Source organism: Nematolebias whitei, chromosome 2 (genome assembly GCF_014905685.2).
Source record: "Nematolebias whitei isolate Nwh7 chromosome 2, NemWhi1, whole genome shotgun sequence".
Classification (NCBI taxonomy): Eukaryota; Metazoa; Chordata; class Actinopteri; order Cyprinodontiformes; family Rivulidae; genus Nematolebias; species Nematolebias whitei.
The window spans coordinates 56,942,721-56,961,308 of NC_056499.1; the positions used below are offsets into that span (position 1 = coordinate 56,942,721).

Sequence of the window (18,588 nt, forward strand, 5' to 3'; positions counted from 1 at the left end):
TTTTTTTTTTTTTTTTTTTTTTTTGGGTATTTATGAATGAATGAGTATTAAATGAATGAATGACCTGACCACTGCAATTGTTTGAGGAGACTATGATTTATAGTTATAGTTTCCTTGACTGGGATGGCTGGTGGGGTTATGGAAGATTAATCTATGGTGATTAAAGCTGCTGCCTCGGACAACAAAACACCTCTATTCTTATACATTGTGTTTCTTCTACACTTTTGAATATTGTGCACTAAAACCAGTAAAGGTTTTCTTGCATTCTCTGTTTTATTCCTGTCTAAAAAAAGTACTCTTCTACAAACATTCACTATTCAAATCTTTCAGTGCCAATTTATTAGGGCCTTTCTGCTTTATTAATCTGTTTCTTCTGCTGTCACAGTCTGCTCAGGATGATAAGGCTACTATTCGATGTGAGACGTCTCCCCCCACCACGCCACGTTCCATGCGCCTAAACAGGGAGGCAGGGCATGCTGCCAGTCATGAAGACATAAGAGACATTCGAGGGTTAGACCTTTATCACCCTTCCTTTATATCTGAAGTTCACTCTGGTTTCCACAGTTTGTCTTGTAAATAACACCTCTTAATTCACTGCTGGTTGTATAGTTTTGGAAGCCTGCAGGATGGTCAGTGCAGCAACCCCAGCAGCAGTAACAGCAGCCAGGACTCACTCAACAAAGCAGCCAAGAAGAAGAGCATCAAGTCTTCAATTGGACGTCTGTTTGGAAAGAAAGAAAAGGGACGACCCAGCATTCCTGGCAAAGACTCCCCCAGCCAAGGTCAGACATTTTACCCATAGGTTTTCTTGTCATGTTAAATGAGCTCAACCCAAAATGTCAGTGGTGGAGACTTGTGACCCCCTACTGTTGCTGTTTAAACTATATGAATATTTAAGGACCACTTATAATCTATATATTTTTTCTGTTTATGTATATAGTTTCCATCCATTTCTGACAAATAAAGCTAAATATGTTGATTGGTGATAATATTTTAAGTTATTTTTTATATGTATAAAGCTTTTACAGACCCAACACTTCTCCAGGCTCCAACACTTACCTTGTACCTTTCCAAGTGAAATCCTATTTCAGTAACATTATCATTATTCACCATCCTTCAAATATTTTCTTAAAATAAGAAAAATATGCAACAATTTAGAGTCAACAAAAGTATATATACTTTTGATAATGTATGTTTATTTAAAATGTTAGAAACTCATTGTAGCCAGACAATTTTTGTGTTTATTTTTGTGTTGTGGCTGCATCAAATAATGTTTGTAAGAAAGAATATAATATTCTTTTATTTATTGGGGGCGGCTGTGGCTAAGTAGTTAGAGCAGTCGTCCTCCAATGCAAGAGTTGGGGGTTCCAGTCCACCAGCAGTCACATGCTGAAGTGTCCCTGGGTAAGACACTGAACCCCTTATAGCCTCTGATGTGTGTCCCATCAGTGTATGAATGTGATCTAAAGCACTGATTAGTTTCTTTAGAATGATTTGTTCAATTAGCTTTGTAGAGATCTAGTAGAGAGCTGTATGAATGGGTAAACGAGGGCACAGATTGTAGTGTAAAGCGCTTTCAGTATCTTGAAATAAGATAGAATGGTGCTATATAAGTACAGTCCATTTACCATTTATTGCTGAAATAAACCTCTGGGAATTGGCAAATCTCAAAACAAACAAACCAGTAAACTTAGCTGTAGTTGAAGATATTATGCTTCCCACCCAGAGAGCTTTCTTAATTAAAAACTGGAGAATCCGTAGTGACTAGCTTTAAGATTCATGAGATGCTTTGTTTATGGGACTAAACTTAAATTTCAGGTTATTCTTACTGAGCTTTGCAGCTCAGTAATGTGATGACGTGATGACATGGTCGGTCGATGCAACAACCCACTTGTGAGATTAAGTAACAACAAACAGATTTAAAACAACAAAGTCCATGCTCAATAATCCAGGTATAAAATCCAACATTTTTCAGATAGGTCATCTGGACAGTTTCTTTTTTTGTGCTGAAACGTTTCGCCTTCGATCCGGAAGGCTTCATCAGTCAAGGAAACACACAACAAAACTGATTCTTCCCCCAACAGCTTACTCCAAAGTGGAACAAACCAGTTCTGCTTGTGATAAGACGGTCTCTTTGGTACGCCCCTCCTCCATTGCCAGCCCTCTTCCTTGTTGACAGTCTTGTCAAACTGGTTGAAAACAACAAAGTCCATGCTCAATAATCCAGGTATAAAATCCAACGTTTTTCAGTCAGGTCATCTGGACAGTTTCTTTTTTTGTGCTGAAAGCTTTTCATTTCGAAGGCGAAACATTTTGGCCCAAAAATGAAGCGTAGCACTGAAAACTTTAGTCCTCGCCCACCTGTTGTGTGGGCCTCACCCGGTCCGTATAAATTATGTTGAGAGCGGGTAATTGGCTCCCATTTTTTTTCAGCAAGCAACCAGCACTGATTTTCAAAACAAGAATGCGATGTCAAGCACCAACACCATCTGCCTGTGCCCGTCCTGCAAGACCGGCTACATGCTGAGCTTCGACCGGCACAACATCTGTGAAGGTTGCCTGGATCCCCGCCATACCGACCTCATCTCCTCCTGCCGTCTCTGTGACCTCCTCCCTCCTGAGGAGAGGCAAAGGCGAGCAGCCTTGTTCAAGGCTAACATCGAGGAGTGCCTCTCTGTATCGGGGGACTGTTCGCTGGATGACGCCATCGCCTTTTTTGACGCCGAGTCACGGAGCGAATCGGATGATTCCTCCAAGAAAGGCGACGGCAGCAGCAGCCCCGCTGCTCATTCCCTCCTGGAGAGGTTAGTGTTGAAACGGGAGGGTCGAGCTCACCCTCCCTGGGCCTTCCCGCATCAACGAACACACCGCTCCCAGCCGTCTGTGCCCTCCTCTCGGAGCTGCCCGACATAATCCAGGAGGCGGCTGACACAAAGGGACTTTCCGTCCCTCCCCTCCCCCCACCCAGATCGGATGATCTAGCGGGAGGTTTGGCTCCACCCCGGTTCGCCGCCCTGACCCCATCTGGCCTCGTTTCCCAGCAGTGATGTCCTACTGGAACGAGGCTGCAGCTGGACCTGGTAAATTGAGAGCGCCTGTCTCTACCTTCACTCCCATCACCAGAGTGGAGGGGTTTACCGAGCTGAATTTTCCCTCAGTACCCCCCCGGAGCCAAGCCTGGCGGAAGCACTCGGGGCAAAAGTGTCCAGGTTGAACCAGCGTCCTGTCCCTTCAGGGAGACACGACCAGACGGTGACGTCGCTTTCCAACCGAGCCCACCAGTGTGCTTTCCAGGCGGCTGCAGCGAACAACAATGTCGCCCTGATGCCCTACAGCATCTCCAAAAGGCTAAAGGACACAGACCTGCCTGAGGAGATGAGGAGCTCGCTCTGCAAAGCGTCTGACGTCATCCTCAACCTGTGCGCCTCCTCTGCTGTCTGCCTGTCTTGCATCGCCGCCTGGATGACAATAATCCAGAGGTCCACCTGGCTCCGACACTCCCCCTCCTTGCCGGAGAAACTGCAGAAAGACTTGCTGGAGGGCCCCATCATGATGGATGCGCTGCTCGGGGCCAATTTCAAGTCCATGCTTGAAAAATGGAGGTGTCGGAGATTGTACATCACCTGATGAAGCTGCACCCCTCCTCCCACCCCCCGCCCACTGGAGAGATCGCCGTGGCCAGAGGCAGCAGGAGAGACGCTCCACAGCTGCAGCAGCGTCCTCCCGCCCCACTCCACCGCTGGCCCCTCCCGCCAGAGAACAGTCCTTCTCATCGTAGCAACCAGCAGCTCAGCGTTTCCCCAGAGACTGCCAACAGGCGCCGCCCTGAAACAACCAATCGCAGGGCTCACGGGGGAGAAGATATAAGAAATAACTCCTTGCGGATGATGTGTGTTTGTGTGTAATGATGATATAAGTTTTAAAATAAAACTAAAACATCATTCAGAGAATAAAGTGTCTGATTCCAGCCTGACTGTCAGATCGAATTATCTCACAGCGGCTTCTCTTTACACATCCTCCACACAAAACGAGCCGGTAATATCAAAACGGATTTCTAAAAGTCACCGCAGCTCGAGAAACCACACAAAATGCTCGCTTGACACAGCAGCTAAAAATGATTCTTCTCAGCAGACCGAGTCCAGAAGAAAACCTCGTTCTCAGCCCAGGTTGTGTTCTGATTTTTCTGACCGCAGCGGGAACAAACTCATTTCCCCATGACAGCTGCAGTCTCCACCCAAGCTGCACCGCATTTCTAAAGGCGCTCACGCCTCTCCTCAGTGTGCATCAGCTCACATCAACTCTGATGTGAACTCGCAGCCTGAGCGTAGTACAGAGGCGTTCCCAGAGCTCTTTCGGTGAGGCCCCCCCATGGGTTGCTCGGAGAGCTTCTCCAGAGCATATGACGGCGGTGGGGGCTTTGACTTGGCTGACGTCCGTGAAAGACATGACACAACACAAAAACACGTGCTCGCTCCCAGAGCGTTACACAGAGTGGCAGCGAGTGTGCCCCCTGGACAGATGGATGGACCGTCTGATCAGCAGAGGTTACACACTACAGTTCGCAGCTCAACCCCCACCGTTCAGAGGGATTATAGAGACGGTTCTGTCATCTCCAGAACAGATCTTGTCTCTCCACGCAGAAGTTCAGGAATTACTGATAAAAAATTTAATTTCTAGGGTTACCAACAGAGAGGAAAACACAGGGTTTTACTCACGTTACTTCCTAGTTCTGAAAAGGACCGGAGGAATGAGACCCATTTTGGACTTATCCGTATTCATCAAGTCGATCATGGAGAGACAGTTTCACATGCTGACAACCAGACAGCTGTTGGACAACATTCACCAGAACAACTGGTTCACCTCCATAGATCTAAAAGACGCCTATTTTCACATTCCAATCATTCCAAAACACAGAAAGTTCTTGTGCTTCTCCTTCCAAGGGACCCAGTACAACAGGCTCCCGTTCGGCTACTCCCTCGCACCACGTACGTTTTCGAAATGCGTGGAGACAGCTCTGCAGCTGTTACACAGAGCAGAGATGAGAATTCTGTTCTATCTGGACGATCTGCTGCTACTGACCCGATCCAGGCAGGAAGTAGCTGCACAAGTTGCGCTCAGCCCAACTGTTGCGCATTGCGAGGCAGCTGCTGTGTTGGGCACACAAAAACATGCTCTTCATCAGAGCAGTGTACATCCCCGGCGTCCTGAACAGAAGAGCGGATGGAGTCTCCATCCCGAGCTGATTTCTCGAATTTGGAAACTGTTTGGCAGAGCAGCAGTGGATCTGTTTGCCACACGGGAGAACGCCCAGTGTCAACTATGGTTCTCACTGAGCCCAAGGGACAACCAACCGTTAGGTTGTTTTTTTGTTCTATTATTACTAATCAGTTCATGACTACTGTTACCAATCAGTTCATTTGATTACTAATCAGTTCATTTATTATTATTCTGTTCATATTGAAGAGCTGTTGATCTGCTCTGTTCACTGTTTTCAGCCTTCCCCCTATTCCCCGTCAAACTTTTTCTCTCCGGGGCGCTCCTGTGCATGGAACGCGTAATTACGCAGCGCGCTTCTGTGCATGGTGCGCGTAATTACGCAGCGCGTAAATACGCACATAGAAGGCTGAATGATTAAATGTTTTTTGGTGCAAGCGGGCGCTTCATATTGTGTCTGAACGAACCCAGTAAGGCATAGACTACATCCTGCTTCGCCTTTAACCCACCAGCGACAGCCTTAAAGAGTGAAGCCTATATGAAATAGAACGTTGGTTATGTACTGTAACCCCAGATACTATGAGTATAGGCATAGCCCTTTAAGCTCTGGGCCTCACTGGTTCCTAAATGTCTGAAAAAAAAAGCTATTTGGGAGCCGATTACCCGCTCTCAACGTAATTTATACAGACCGGGTGAGGCCCACACAAATGGTAAATGGTAAATGGACTGTACTTGTTTGTATAGCGCCTTTCTATCATATTGAGATACTCAAAGCACTTTACACTACAATCTGTGTCCTCATTTACCCATTCATATAGCACTCTACTATATCTCTAAAAAGCTAATTGAACAAATCATTCTAAAGAGACTAATCAGAGCTTTATCACATTCATACACCAATGGGACACACATCAGAGGCAACTAGGGGTTCAGCATCTTGCCCAGGGACACTTCGGCATGTGACTGCTGGTGGATTTGAACCCCAAACTCTCACATTGGAGGACGACTGCTCTAACCCCGCAGCCACAGCCGCACACAACAGGTGGGCGTGGATTCAAGTTTTCAGTACTACGCTTCGCATGACTGGATGAAACCCACCAGTGACAGCCTTAAAGGACTACGCCTATACTCATAGAATCTGGGGTTACAGTACGTAACCAACGTTTTATCACTTGGAAACAGAACAAATGTAGAATATTGTAGAGACTCACCTGCCAACACGAGTTGGGAGTGAGACGAGTTGTATCTGCTGTTCAGCTCCTTCATTCTCCTCGTGACTCTTACTTGTTTATGTTTATCTCCGTGGTGCTCCCGTGTCGTGTCGTCACTTTTTCAAAGCTGCGTGTTGCTGCAGTTTTTATCTTTGTGAAGTGCTCCCAAACTTTGGAGGACTTGGGTCAAACAGTTTTCTCTGCGTCGGTCCTTTGTAAAATGTATTTAATTTCCTTTGAAAACAGCCTCTGCTCTGCTTCCTCCTCCCCCCTCGCTCTGTTCAACTCGCGCTGCAGAGTTATTGTTTATTTTTCCAAACTTTATTCAGTCAGCCAGCACTGACAATGAACTGCAGGTGAACAAAACGGCTCTGCAGTGCTGTGAAAGACGCATAATCGCGCTACACAACAAATCGATAATGAAATTCGTTGCCAAAACTTTTAATCATCGATTTTTATCTATTTTATAGATTTGTTGTTGCAGCCCTGGTGCAGTGTTCACCAGTCTGACATAATATTCAACGGAAGCTATAAAAACACTTTAGATTACACATCTACAAAAAAGGCAATACTGCTAATAATATCTCAACTACAGCCCCAAATCCCAAATGAGTTGAAAAGGAGGCGTCGTGGATGCAGAGCAGGAGCAAAGAAGAGAGAGAAAGAGAGAAGAATGAAGTTTAAACCATCTCTTCCAATCATGATGGGCAATGTGAGATCGCTGAGAAATAAACTGGATGAACTTCAAGCTCTAACGAGGACCCATCCAGAGTATCATGAATGCAGTGTTATGTGTTTCACTGAGACATGGCTGCAGGATCATATCCCTGACTCCAGCATTTCTCTGCCAGGCTTTCTGACCATATGAGCGGATAGAGATTTAAAGAGGGGTGGCAAAAGCAAAGGAGGTGGGTTGGCAGTGCTTGTGAACAACAGATGGTGTAATCCTGGACATGTTACTGTGAAGTGTCGTCTCTGCAGTCCAGATATTGAACGGTTAGCACTAAGTTATCGTCCATATTATTTGCCAAGAGAGTTCACCAGTGTTATTTTGGCAACTGTTTACATTCCACCCAGTGCTGTTGCCGAGACTGCGTGTGATGTCATCAACTCTGAGGTTGCTAAGCTATGTACACAAGACCCTAGTGCGTTTGTTGCAATATCTGGTGATTTTAAGTCAAGTCAAGTCAACTTTATTTATAGAGCACATTTAAAACAGAACCTGTTACCAAAGTGCTTAACAACAACAACAATCAATGAGAGTAAAATTAAAGAGAAAAAAATATAAGCATAATCGCGCGACACAACGAATCGATAATGAAATTTGTTGCCAACGCTTTTAATCATTGATTTTTATCGATTTTCTCGATTCGTTGTTGCAGCCCTAAAGTATTTGTTCTTTTCAGATTTAACGATGCTTTGATAATCTTTCAAACACGTTTTTAACATAATAAAAGAAATCTGTAATTTGTCCTTTTTCCACTTGCGTTCAGCTCTCCTATATAGATGTTTGGCTGCACGAGTGGTCGCGTTCAACCAGGGGTGTGGTGCCCGCTTTGGTCGCCTGATTTTTAGTGGGGCCACGAGGTCTAAAATCTTAGAGCAGGTCACATCATGCCTACAGAGCAGCTCCTGCGTACCAATACAGGCAGAGGTTTCAGGGACTGAGGCAGCATCAGTAATGAATGCAGAGGATAAAAGAGCAGCGGTTGAAGAGTTAAATATCCGACAACTCTTTGCTGGAGCGGGGGATTTAGACTTATGAATAGCAGAGGTTTTGAATGAAATGGGTTTGTGATCTGAAACAATAGCATTCCTAATTTCCAGATTATCCTCAGATAAACTGTGAGACAGAACTAAATCAAGTGTATGGCCCTGTTGATGAGTTGGACCAACAACATTTTGCACAAGGTTGAAAGATTGTATCATATTTAGAAACTCTTGCACCAAAGGCTTGTCAGGACAGCAAACATGTACATTAAAGTCTCCCAGAATCAAGACCCTGTCGTAATTGAGCAGTATTCCAGACAGAAAGTCAGAAATTTCACTTATGAAGTTTTTGTTGTATGAGGGTGGCCTGTAGATCACGCTGCACAGTGTTGGGTTGGATCAGCCTAGCTCAAAATACAGCCGTTCAAAACTCTGAAAAGCTACAGCCTGTAGCTGTCTGCAGTTCCAGAGCTTTTAAAAAATAAATAAAAAATGTAGTCATGTCTCAATCTCTGCTACACTTCCGACATGCCAACAGTTTGTCATCTACTCTACCAAAGAAAACAAAACGCTGGACTTGATTTATGCAAATGTCAAGGATTCATACATAGCTAAAGCAAGACCCCCTCTTGGCAAATCAGATCACAATCTTGTGTTTCTCTGCTCAAAATATAAACCCCTTGTTCAGAGACAACCTGTAATAAAGAGAACAGTGAGAAAATGGTCAATGGAAGCTGAAGAAACCCTGCGGGGTTGTTTTGAGGCTACAGACTGGGATGCACTGTGCCAGCCACATGGCGAGGACATCAGTGCCATGACGGAGTGTGTGACCGACTATATAAACTTGTGTGTAAACAACACCATCCCCACCAGAACAGTGAGATGCTTCCCCAATAACAAACCCTGGATCACCACTGACCTGAAGGAACTGCTAAACCAGTAAAAAAAGAACCTTCAGGGAGGGAGACGGGGAATTATTGAGGAGTACACAGAAGCAACTAAAAGTCAAGATAAGAAACCCCAAGGAGGTGTACAAGAAGAAGCTGGAGAGCAAGCTCCAACAGAACAATATCAGAGAGGTGTGGTCAGGGATGAAAAAGATCACAGGCTTCAAGCAGGAGGAGGATCAGAAGGATGGAAGTCTGGACAGAGCCAATGAACTGAACACATTCTTCAATAGGTTCAGTTCAGGAACAAGCTCAGCATCCTCCTCTCTTGCCCACAGCTAAACATACATACCACCCTCCATTGACTCAAGGCTGTCATGTCACATCTCAAATATTGTATCTACCACCTCAGTCATGGACCCTTCTTCTTCTACATGTTGGTCTTCAACCAAATCAAAAGATGCTGATGCCTCCTTTGCCTCCCCCCTTTGTGTCTCTAGAAGTCAGGTGAGGAAGCAGCTGGAGAGACTGAACCGGAATAAGGCTGCAGGTCCAGATGGTGTCAGTCCCAGAGTCCTGAAGGTCTGTGCAGAGCATCTCTGTGGGGTTCTGCAGCACCTCTTCAACCTTAGCCTGACCCAGGAGAAGGTTCCAGTGTTGTGGAAAACATCCTTCCTTGTTCCACTACCAAAGAAAACTCACCCATCAGTCCTCAATGACTATAGACCTGTTGCTCTGACATCCCACATCATGAAGGTCCTAGAGAGACTTCTGCTGACCCACCTGACTAAACAAACAAGCACGTATCAGGACCCACTGCAGTTTGCTTATCGACGTGGACTTGGAGTTGAAGATGCCATCATACACCTGCTTCAGCAAACTCACAGTCATCTAGAAAAGGCAGACAGCACTGTGAGAGTCATGTTCTTTGATTTCTCCAGTGCATTTAACACAATCCAGCCTGATTTCCGTTGTCAGAAACTCCAGAAGACTCAGGTGGAGGCCTCAACAATCGCCTGGATCAAAGACTACCTGACGGACAGACCACAGTTTGTGAGACTGAAGGGTTGTGTGTCTAACCAGGTGGTCAGTAGCTCAGGAGCACCACAGGGGACTGTACTCTCACCATTCCTTTTCACTCTGTACACCTCAGATTTCCAGTATAAAACAGACTCCTGTCATCTGCAGAAATATTCTGATGACTCTGCAGTGGTCGGGTGTATCAGAGTTGGACAAGAAGCTGAGTACAGGGAACTGGTGGACCACTTTGTGGCATGGTGTGGAAACAATCATCTCATCTTGAATGTGACCAAAGGAGATGACTGTAGATTTCAGGAGAAATAGGAACAGGTCCAACCCTATTTCCATCATGGGAGAAGAAGTGGAGGTGATGGAGAAGTGTAAATACCCTGGGGTTCACCTGGACAACAGACTGGACTGGAAATGCAACAGTGAAGCATCTACAAGAAGGGACAGAACAGACTGTACTTCTTGAGGAAGCTGAAGTCCTTCAGTGTTTTCAGCAAGATGCTGCATATCTTCTATAAGTCTGTTATAGAGAGCACTATTTATTCTGCCATCATCTGCTGGGGGAGCAGCACCAGAGCAAGTGACTTAAAAAAGATCAACAAGCTCATAAAGAAGGCTGGCTCAGTTCTGTGGACTCCTCTAGAAACTTTGGAGATGATTGTACAAAGAAGGAGTCTTCATAAAATGAAGAACATTATAAACAATCCTCAGCATCCTCTTCATCAGACTGTCATACAACAACAGTGTCTTCAATGAGAGGCTTCTTCAGATCTGCTGTAAGACAGACCACTACCAGAGATCCTTCCTGAAGGAATTTGTCAGTCTGACAATGTCTTTTGGATAAAAGATGAAATGTTTCAACAAAATCTGTCCATAGGACCTGACAACTTTGTTAGCATTTGGAATAAGGTTGAATATAACAAAAAAAGTGAATCTCTGTGAATATTTTCTGGATGCACTGTAGCAGCTTGGAGATGTAGCTGCAAGTGGATATTACACTTGACAGTCTAATATGCCTTGAAAAGGTAAATAAAATAAAAATCGTCCTTGGGTGTTCTTTTTGACTTGACTTTTTAATTTCACTGGCTAATTTCAAAGGCTATCGTTGTGCCTGTGGCAGGGAAGTCACTGTCATAAAATCTTCTCTTTTGTGTGTTGAAGTGGTCTGCTCTGCTTCAACTTAAATTGTATTTTGTGTATTTGTGTTTAAGGAGAAAGTGGGCAGGTGTGTCATTGATGTGTGTAGCTTTATTTTTACAGCACTGTGTGTATGCTGAGTCTTTGGATGGAAGGTCAGTCCTCAGGTTTTTTTTCCATCTGTTTTGACGACTCTGGAGAGCGTTCCTGCCTACTTGTGTAGTGTTGCTGTACCATCAGTGGTGAGGATGTTGTCCACCAGCTCACTGTAGGCTGGTGTGAGGGGTACACTGCCCAGTCCAGCCTTATTGAGCAGTGTGATGAAGTTCAGAGGCTTTTGGGCCTTTCTCCTCATGACTGCTTTTCTCATTGTAAGTGTTCCCAGTCTTTTATGTGTGCTCTGCTTTATTAAGGCTCTGTACTATTTATTTTAGCTGGCACTCCTGAGGCAGAGGGCTCTCCAAAGGATGGACTAGGAGTGGGCACACTTGGAGGTCCTTCAGAGAAAAACAGAAAGCTGCAAAAGAAGTGAGTTTCTTCTAGATCCTAACATTACATAACAGTCATTTTAGTTCTTTCTGTCTGCAGAAAGCATATAGATTTTGAAGACAGTTGAAAAATGATATAACTATTTGCTATACAAGACTTCTTTAATGGTAAACATTGTTTACTGATGACACAGTCCTTTAGTGCTTTTGTAATTCAGTTTGAATCTGCTTCACACGCTGAATACCACCACCAACTCTGTCTCATCACAGCAGCATACAAACTGATTTCACGTTTTCCTTTATGTTCAACGTTTTGTGCAAGAAAACTGTCAAAAAACACCATAAATGCTGTGTTGCTTACATGAATTGGCATCAGCTCATTCTTTTTGTTTTTCTGCCAACCCACCTCCTTTTTTCTTGTTTTTTATCATCTTCTCATTCCATGTGTAGTCCAAAGACAGGGTAAGTTGGTTCACGTTGCTTTGTCTTGCCTGATCTTCTTCCCACACTTGGCTTCATACTGACCTCACCAGTAGCTCTTAAGGAACCCCAACAGCTTTCCCTCTGAATGCCTGATACTGTTCTTTGCCCTGCTTCTTACAGAGGAGCTTCACTAACAGGAATGTGTGTGTATGTGTGTGTTGGAGGGGTGTGGGGTGGGGGGTGTTCCTCTTGGAGCACGATGTTATGCCACACTGGCAGAAGAATGGGTTGATAGAAGAGTTCGATAATTTATCTGTTTTTCTGAGTGATCTTATTTTTGGGTTTGAAAACAAACTTTAAAAATTAATCTTTAACATGATCTTAATTTAATAAAGTTAAATTGATTTTTGTGGTTCCTATAGCGTATAACTAAAGAGGTGAAGAAGAGAGTCCAGGCAGGATGGAGTGGATGGAGAATAGTTTCAGGAGTGATTTGTGACTAAAGGGTGTCAGCAAATGTCAAAGGAAACGTTTACAAGACAGTGGTGAGACCAGCTATGTTGTATGATCTGGAGACAGAGACATGGACAAAAAGACAGGAGACAGAACTGGAAGTAGCAGAAATAAATATGTTGAGGTTCTCCAGATGACATGACATTTAACCTTTTTTGTTGTTATCTACCTGGACGACTGAGCTTACAAACCTTTTTTCTCCTTAGGAGTGACAAGGATGGAGAAGATTAGGAATGAGATCATCAGCGGTACAACACAGGTTGAACAACTGGGACATAAAGTTAGAGAGGACACACTGAGATGGTTTGGACATGTCCAGAGGAGGGACAGTGGGTATATTGGTAGAAGGATGTTAGAAATGCAGCTACCAAGAAAAAGACAAAGAGGAGATATGGATGCACTTAGGGAGGACATGGAGGTAGTTGGAGTGAGGACAGAGGACAGAGTGAGATGGAGGACTCATTGTGGAGACCCCTGAAGAGGGGAAATCAGAAAGCCAGAAGAAGAAGCGTGTTAGTATAACATGACAAACCTTTTCATCTAGTAGAGTTGGGTGATAAGCTAAACCTATTTGATCACCCACAGTCGGTCAACACAGTAATTGGTATAGATTTTCTCAGGTTTCTTCTTCTTTTTTTTTTTCCTTCAAGGACGGGGAAACCAAGCATTATATGTTGTCTGTACAATGATGGAAGTAGGCTGTTAGTGGCTAATACAATACTATGTCACTGATTTGGAATGACCTTGCTTTGAAAACAAGAAGTTACTCTAAATTTGACTAAATTTAAAAGACCTGCAGCTATCTCTGAGCTGATATGAAGAGCTGCAAGCAGCTTTATCACACTGAGAACAGACGTGGTCAGCTGTAAACATGGTGCCTTTTGTATGCAGCAATTAATGCTTTGAAAGTTGGAACCTGTGGAAAAATATCTTGAAACAACTCATTATCCTGATTACTAACACCAGTGCACTGAGAGAGTGCACAGTGGAGAGCTGGGAAAGTGTCACCATGGACAGCTGTTGCCAGTTCAGTTAGGAATCTCAACTGGACGTGGCTTCATTAACCCTTATTCAGCAGTAAAAAAAATGAAGCAAGCAGTTAAAATACCAAAACTACTGCATTATGCCTAATTATTTGCAGTGCCTTATGGTGTAAAGCCAGAAAAGACAGATGTGAGGTCTACAGGGCACAAGAGAAAACTGCTGCAGAGCTTCCCTCATAACCAGAATATAAAGTACAGTAGTACAGTGCTTTAATCCTTCGGACAGCTTAGTGGAACCTCTGATAGTTGGTTGTAAAACAGCCACTATGATGCGTCATGAAGCATAATGAGTAGGGTTGGGCATCGTTTGAATTTGAGCGATTCAGATTCTTCGTTTTGATTCCGGTTCCTATCGATTCCCGATTCTTTTTCGAGGTGGGGTTAAAAAAAGACACGTCAGTTCATCCGTCCATCCATTATCTTTTACCTGCTTCTTCCATTTTGGGTCGCTGGGGTGGGGGACACCCTGGACAGGTCGCAAGTCCATCACAGGGACACATAGAGACAAACGAGACAAGCAACCATTCTCTCTCTCACTCACACTTAGGGACAATTTAGAGTTACCAATCAGCCTAACATGCATGTTTTTGGTCTGTGGGAGGAAACCGGAGTACCAGGAGAAAACCCACACATGCATGGAGAGAACATGCTAACTCCACCCAGAAAAGCCCCCGGACTGGGATTTTGAACCAGGGACCTGCGCGCTGAGAGGCAGCAGCTCTACCAGTTGCGCCACTGTGCTGCCAACATTTCAGTTCAATTCATTTTATTTATACTGTATAGCGCCAAGTCACAACAGAAGTTGTCTCGGGGAACTAAACAGAAACAATCAAATATAAAAATAACAAGTGAACACAAACTTTCATATAAAAATAATAAGTTAACACTATTTTTCTGAAGAGCAGACTGCTTTGAATTTAACTCCGTCATGTTATAAATGAGCTACAGTAGCTAGCCAGAGTTCTTTCTGGATGAAATAATTTGAACTTCTATTTGAATTTTAATTCTATGAACTTTTTACTTTTTGTTAAATTGACTATGGATTTCTCACAGGACAATTTTCAACCAGTATATTAATATCAAATTGATGAACTTTAATATAAATATTATGAGTTTTCTTTCCACAGGGGTACACTTTCACAAGTAGGGCTGGGTACCGTTCTAAAAAAATCTGTGTCGGTACCTTCACTTCGGTGTCGGTTCCTTCACTTCGGTGTTGGTTCCTGGACGGTTCTTTTTTCGGTACCAATTTTGTAATTAACATTAATTCTAACAAGAATAAAATTACGTTACACATTACAGTACAAATTGTGAATTTTATTTTTTAACTTTGGTATTTCTATTCCAAGCAGTTTTTTTACATAAAAACAAACAAATAATTTCCAGTTCAAAAGACCAGTTTCAAACCAGTGACACGTCAGTGTCTAATGCTCACTGCTGCACACTGAGGACCTTTTTCACTGAACAGTTTTTCTTCAGAAAAATCAACATGTCTGTTTTCTGTGGACACAAACAAGATGCTCCTGGCTGATAGTGTCTCCAGCAGTAGAAAATGTTCACTCTGAGGGTGTGGATGATGATTGTTGCACACACTGATACCTGGTTGTCAGTTTGACATATTGTCCCTCACATCCCACCAGCAGGTCACTGGATTCACTGAGGTTAGGGATGATACAGACTTCTGCACCTCTGTGTCTCTGCCTGAATCTTCTCTGTGGTTCTCTGGGGTTTAGGGCTCTGATCATCTCCCTAATTGACATGAGAACAAAACATCAACAATAACATGGTTGTGTTCTTATTGATCAAAAAACATTACCTAGGCTGAGAGATAAAAGTTTAACTGGTTAACAACATCCTTTACAGCTTAACTTACCTCCACCATGCAGCTCCACTGTAGAAAAAGCAGCAAACTTTTAACAACAAAGTTTGTGACCTGTAGCCCCCACCTCGTTTTTCTTTTGTCCTCACATCTGGGTCAGAACCTCCTGTGAGGAGAACATTAACATAAACAAACGGTGAACATTAGCTGAACTGTTTAAGCAGCTGACTGGATAGATGAGCAGTTTTACAAGCTAAGATTCATCTGTTACTGTCAATCTTTAGTTAGTTTCTGAGTTTAGCTAGCTATGTAGATAAAATAAATTTACACACTAATATCTTAAAGTTAGTGTTATTTCACCGCGATGTACGTGTTAAGCTGCAGTAACGTTAACAAACGTAACAAAGTCCATGCTCAAAAATCCAGGTATAAAATCAACATTTTTCAGTCAAGTCAGTCAGGTTAACAAACCTAAACTCACCAGCTGAAACAGACACAGAACCGTCCTCGAAGTTCTTTGACGAAGACGAGTCCGGCTGTGGAATGTTGATTCAGTCTGTTTCACACACACATGGAGACTGACTAACACTGAGAGGAGGAGGGGGGGAGGCTGCTTCTTGCCTTCTTGCAGAGAAACACGGAGCAACTTTCTGCGCGTGTGTTGTCGGAGCCGTTCGACAACACACGCGCTGCACACGTGAACTCCATCTGTGGGCGTCACCAGCACCATAGACATACTTTATACATAGATTAGGTGCAGCAGCTCTATACAGCTCTGGGTGTAGTCTGTTTCGTCATATGTCTTGTGTTTTACCTGCCTGCATGCTGAAACCACGTGACACATTACAGCCAATACCGAAACTTGACACCGAAAAAAGAGTGACATTTCAATACATACACCGACCGGTGCAGTTCGGTCGGTGCCATAAAAGAACCTCGGTTCGGTACTCAGCCCTAGTTATAACTAACCTAAATGTTGGTGATTCCACATCTGAAAAGGGATGCAACCTTTTCACAATATATGCTGTAACCCTTCTGTGGCACTCTTCATTCAGTTTCACCAACGTATTTCCCTTGGATGCTATGTGAACTGAGGAGCACATCCTGGAGCCTGGCTAACATTATTAGCCATTTCAGGTCCTTAATCTATGAAGAAATACATGAGCTAACGTTAGCATGGTGTTTGCATGTGAGTTGACCTACCAACGTTAGCATGGTGTTTGCATTTGAGTTGACCTACCACTTTGTTGAGTATAACTTGTTGGCTTCCTTAATGTTGGTATGAGATGTAGCTTATAGTTTTATTTACCTTGATGGAGTCGGAGAAGACGGCAGCGAAAATTGTCCGGCGGAGCACGTCAAAGATGGGCCGCTCTGTTACTTCTACACCCTCCTTTGCACAATATAAAATTATTACAAGTGCTGAACTGAGCTGACTGGTCATTTTATTAAAGTTAAGCCACACTTTCAATCGAGACCGCTCACTCTCCATGTATGAGAACACTTCTGGTGGATTCTTCTTCGTTGGTGTTAGGCGGGCGGCTTCTACTTCCCATTGGTGGACTAGGCATCGAAAGTAAGAATTGAAAATGAATATTACGAACGATTCCGGGAAAACCGGACAGTTAGTCCCGGTTCCAGACGATTCTCAATCCTCGATGCCCAACCCTATGTGTTGAATGTGTTGATCCGACTGAAAAACCTCTGCACCACACTTTCGCTTCATTTGTCTGCTTATGAAATTGTGGGCTTTTTGTAATATTTTATTTTTTCTGGTAATTGTCTTATTAATTAGACTATTAAAACCAGAATTGGAATCACAAGGCTATGTCTTGCTATTTACTCCTCGCTATGTTTTCAAAACAAATGTTGTTATAGTTGTCAAGCTTACACATTTAGAGCCCTTCAGAAGTAAATGGAATGGTAAATGGACTGTATTTATATAGCGCTTTTCTATCTTATTTCAAGATACTCAAAGCGCTTTACACTACAATCTGTGCCTCATTTACCCATTCATACAGCACTCTACTAGATCTCTACAAAGCTAATTGAACAAATCATTCTAATGAGATTAATCAGAGCTTTAGATCACATTCATACACTGATGGGACACACATCAGAGGCTATGAGGGGTTCAGTGTCTTGCCCAGGGACACTTCAGCATGTGACTGCTGGTGGATTTGAACCCCCAACTCTCGCATTGAGGACGACTGCTCTAACCACTCAGCCACAGCCACCCCAAGTGACTGGCAACATAAGAATGACAATTGTTCTTTAGGTACGTTCACAAAAGTTCAAGGTAAAAACAACTGGACTTTGTAACAGAAGACGTTTCGCTTCTCATCCGAGAAGCTTTCTCAATTAAAAGAGTGTGGGGTTCAGGTTATAAATGGGACCAGAGGGGCCACATCTGTGAATTAGATTAATAAAGTCCTTAACAAACCCCTACTGTTAAGGTGTGATAGGTCTATATGCATATGTATGTGTGTATCTTATCTCAGCTTTATAACCTGAACCCCACACTCATTGTTTCTTTGAATTGAGAAAGCTTCTCAGATGAGAAGAAGAGGAACGTCTGTTACAAATAAAGTCCAGTTGTTTTGTTTTTAACTTTTTTGAATTTACCATGGCCTGGATGACTGAGAATCTTCGCCAGCGTTCTTTAGGTACGACAGTCAACATAAGATTTAATTTTAATTGTATCTAGTCATTTTGGTTATGATAATAAGAAAAAAAACATCAATTTTTGTTAATTTAAACAAATAAATGACTCAGACCTTTGCAGAGAAATACAAAATGAAGCACCTAACCATAGGTGCTCAACATGTGCGTGTCAGCATGCAGAGCTATCACCTGAAGGAACGTCTGAGGGTTTGCTGATGGAGATGGAAATGGATGAGATTGATTGCACATGATTAAGGTGTATTAACAGCATGTTTAGGTTAATTTGAATTGTACATTGATTGATAGATAGATAGATGGATAGATAGATGGATAGATAGATAGATAGATAGATAGATAGATAGATGATAGATAGATAGATAGATAGATAGATAGATAGATAGATGATAGATAGATAGATAGATAGATAGATAGATAGATAGATAGATAGAT

At 43.2% G+C, this 18,588-nt stretch overlaps 1 protein-coding gene across 1 annotated transcript in view; it reads left to right on the forward strand.

Moving 5' to 3' along the window:
* LOC119424952 (liprin-alpha-1) overlaps window positions 1-18,588 on the forward strand; it is a 229,419-nt gene that overhangs the window by 121,809 nt on the left and 89,022 nt on the right. The window contains exons 18-20 of the mRNA XM_037692477.1: window positions 386-510; window positions 610-782; window positions 11,623-11,716. Of these exons, the coding sequence (XP_037548405.1) occupies window positions 386-510; window positions 610-782; window positions 11,623-11,716 (392 nt within the window). The remainder of the gene's footprint in view (window positions 1-385; window positions 511-609; window positions 783-11,622; window positions 11,717-18,588) is intronic.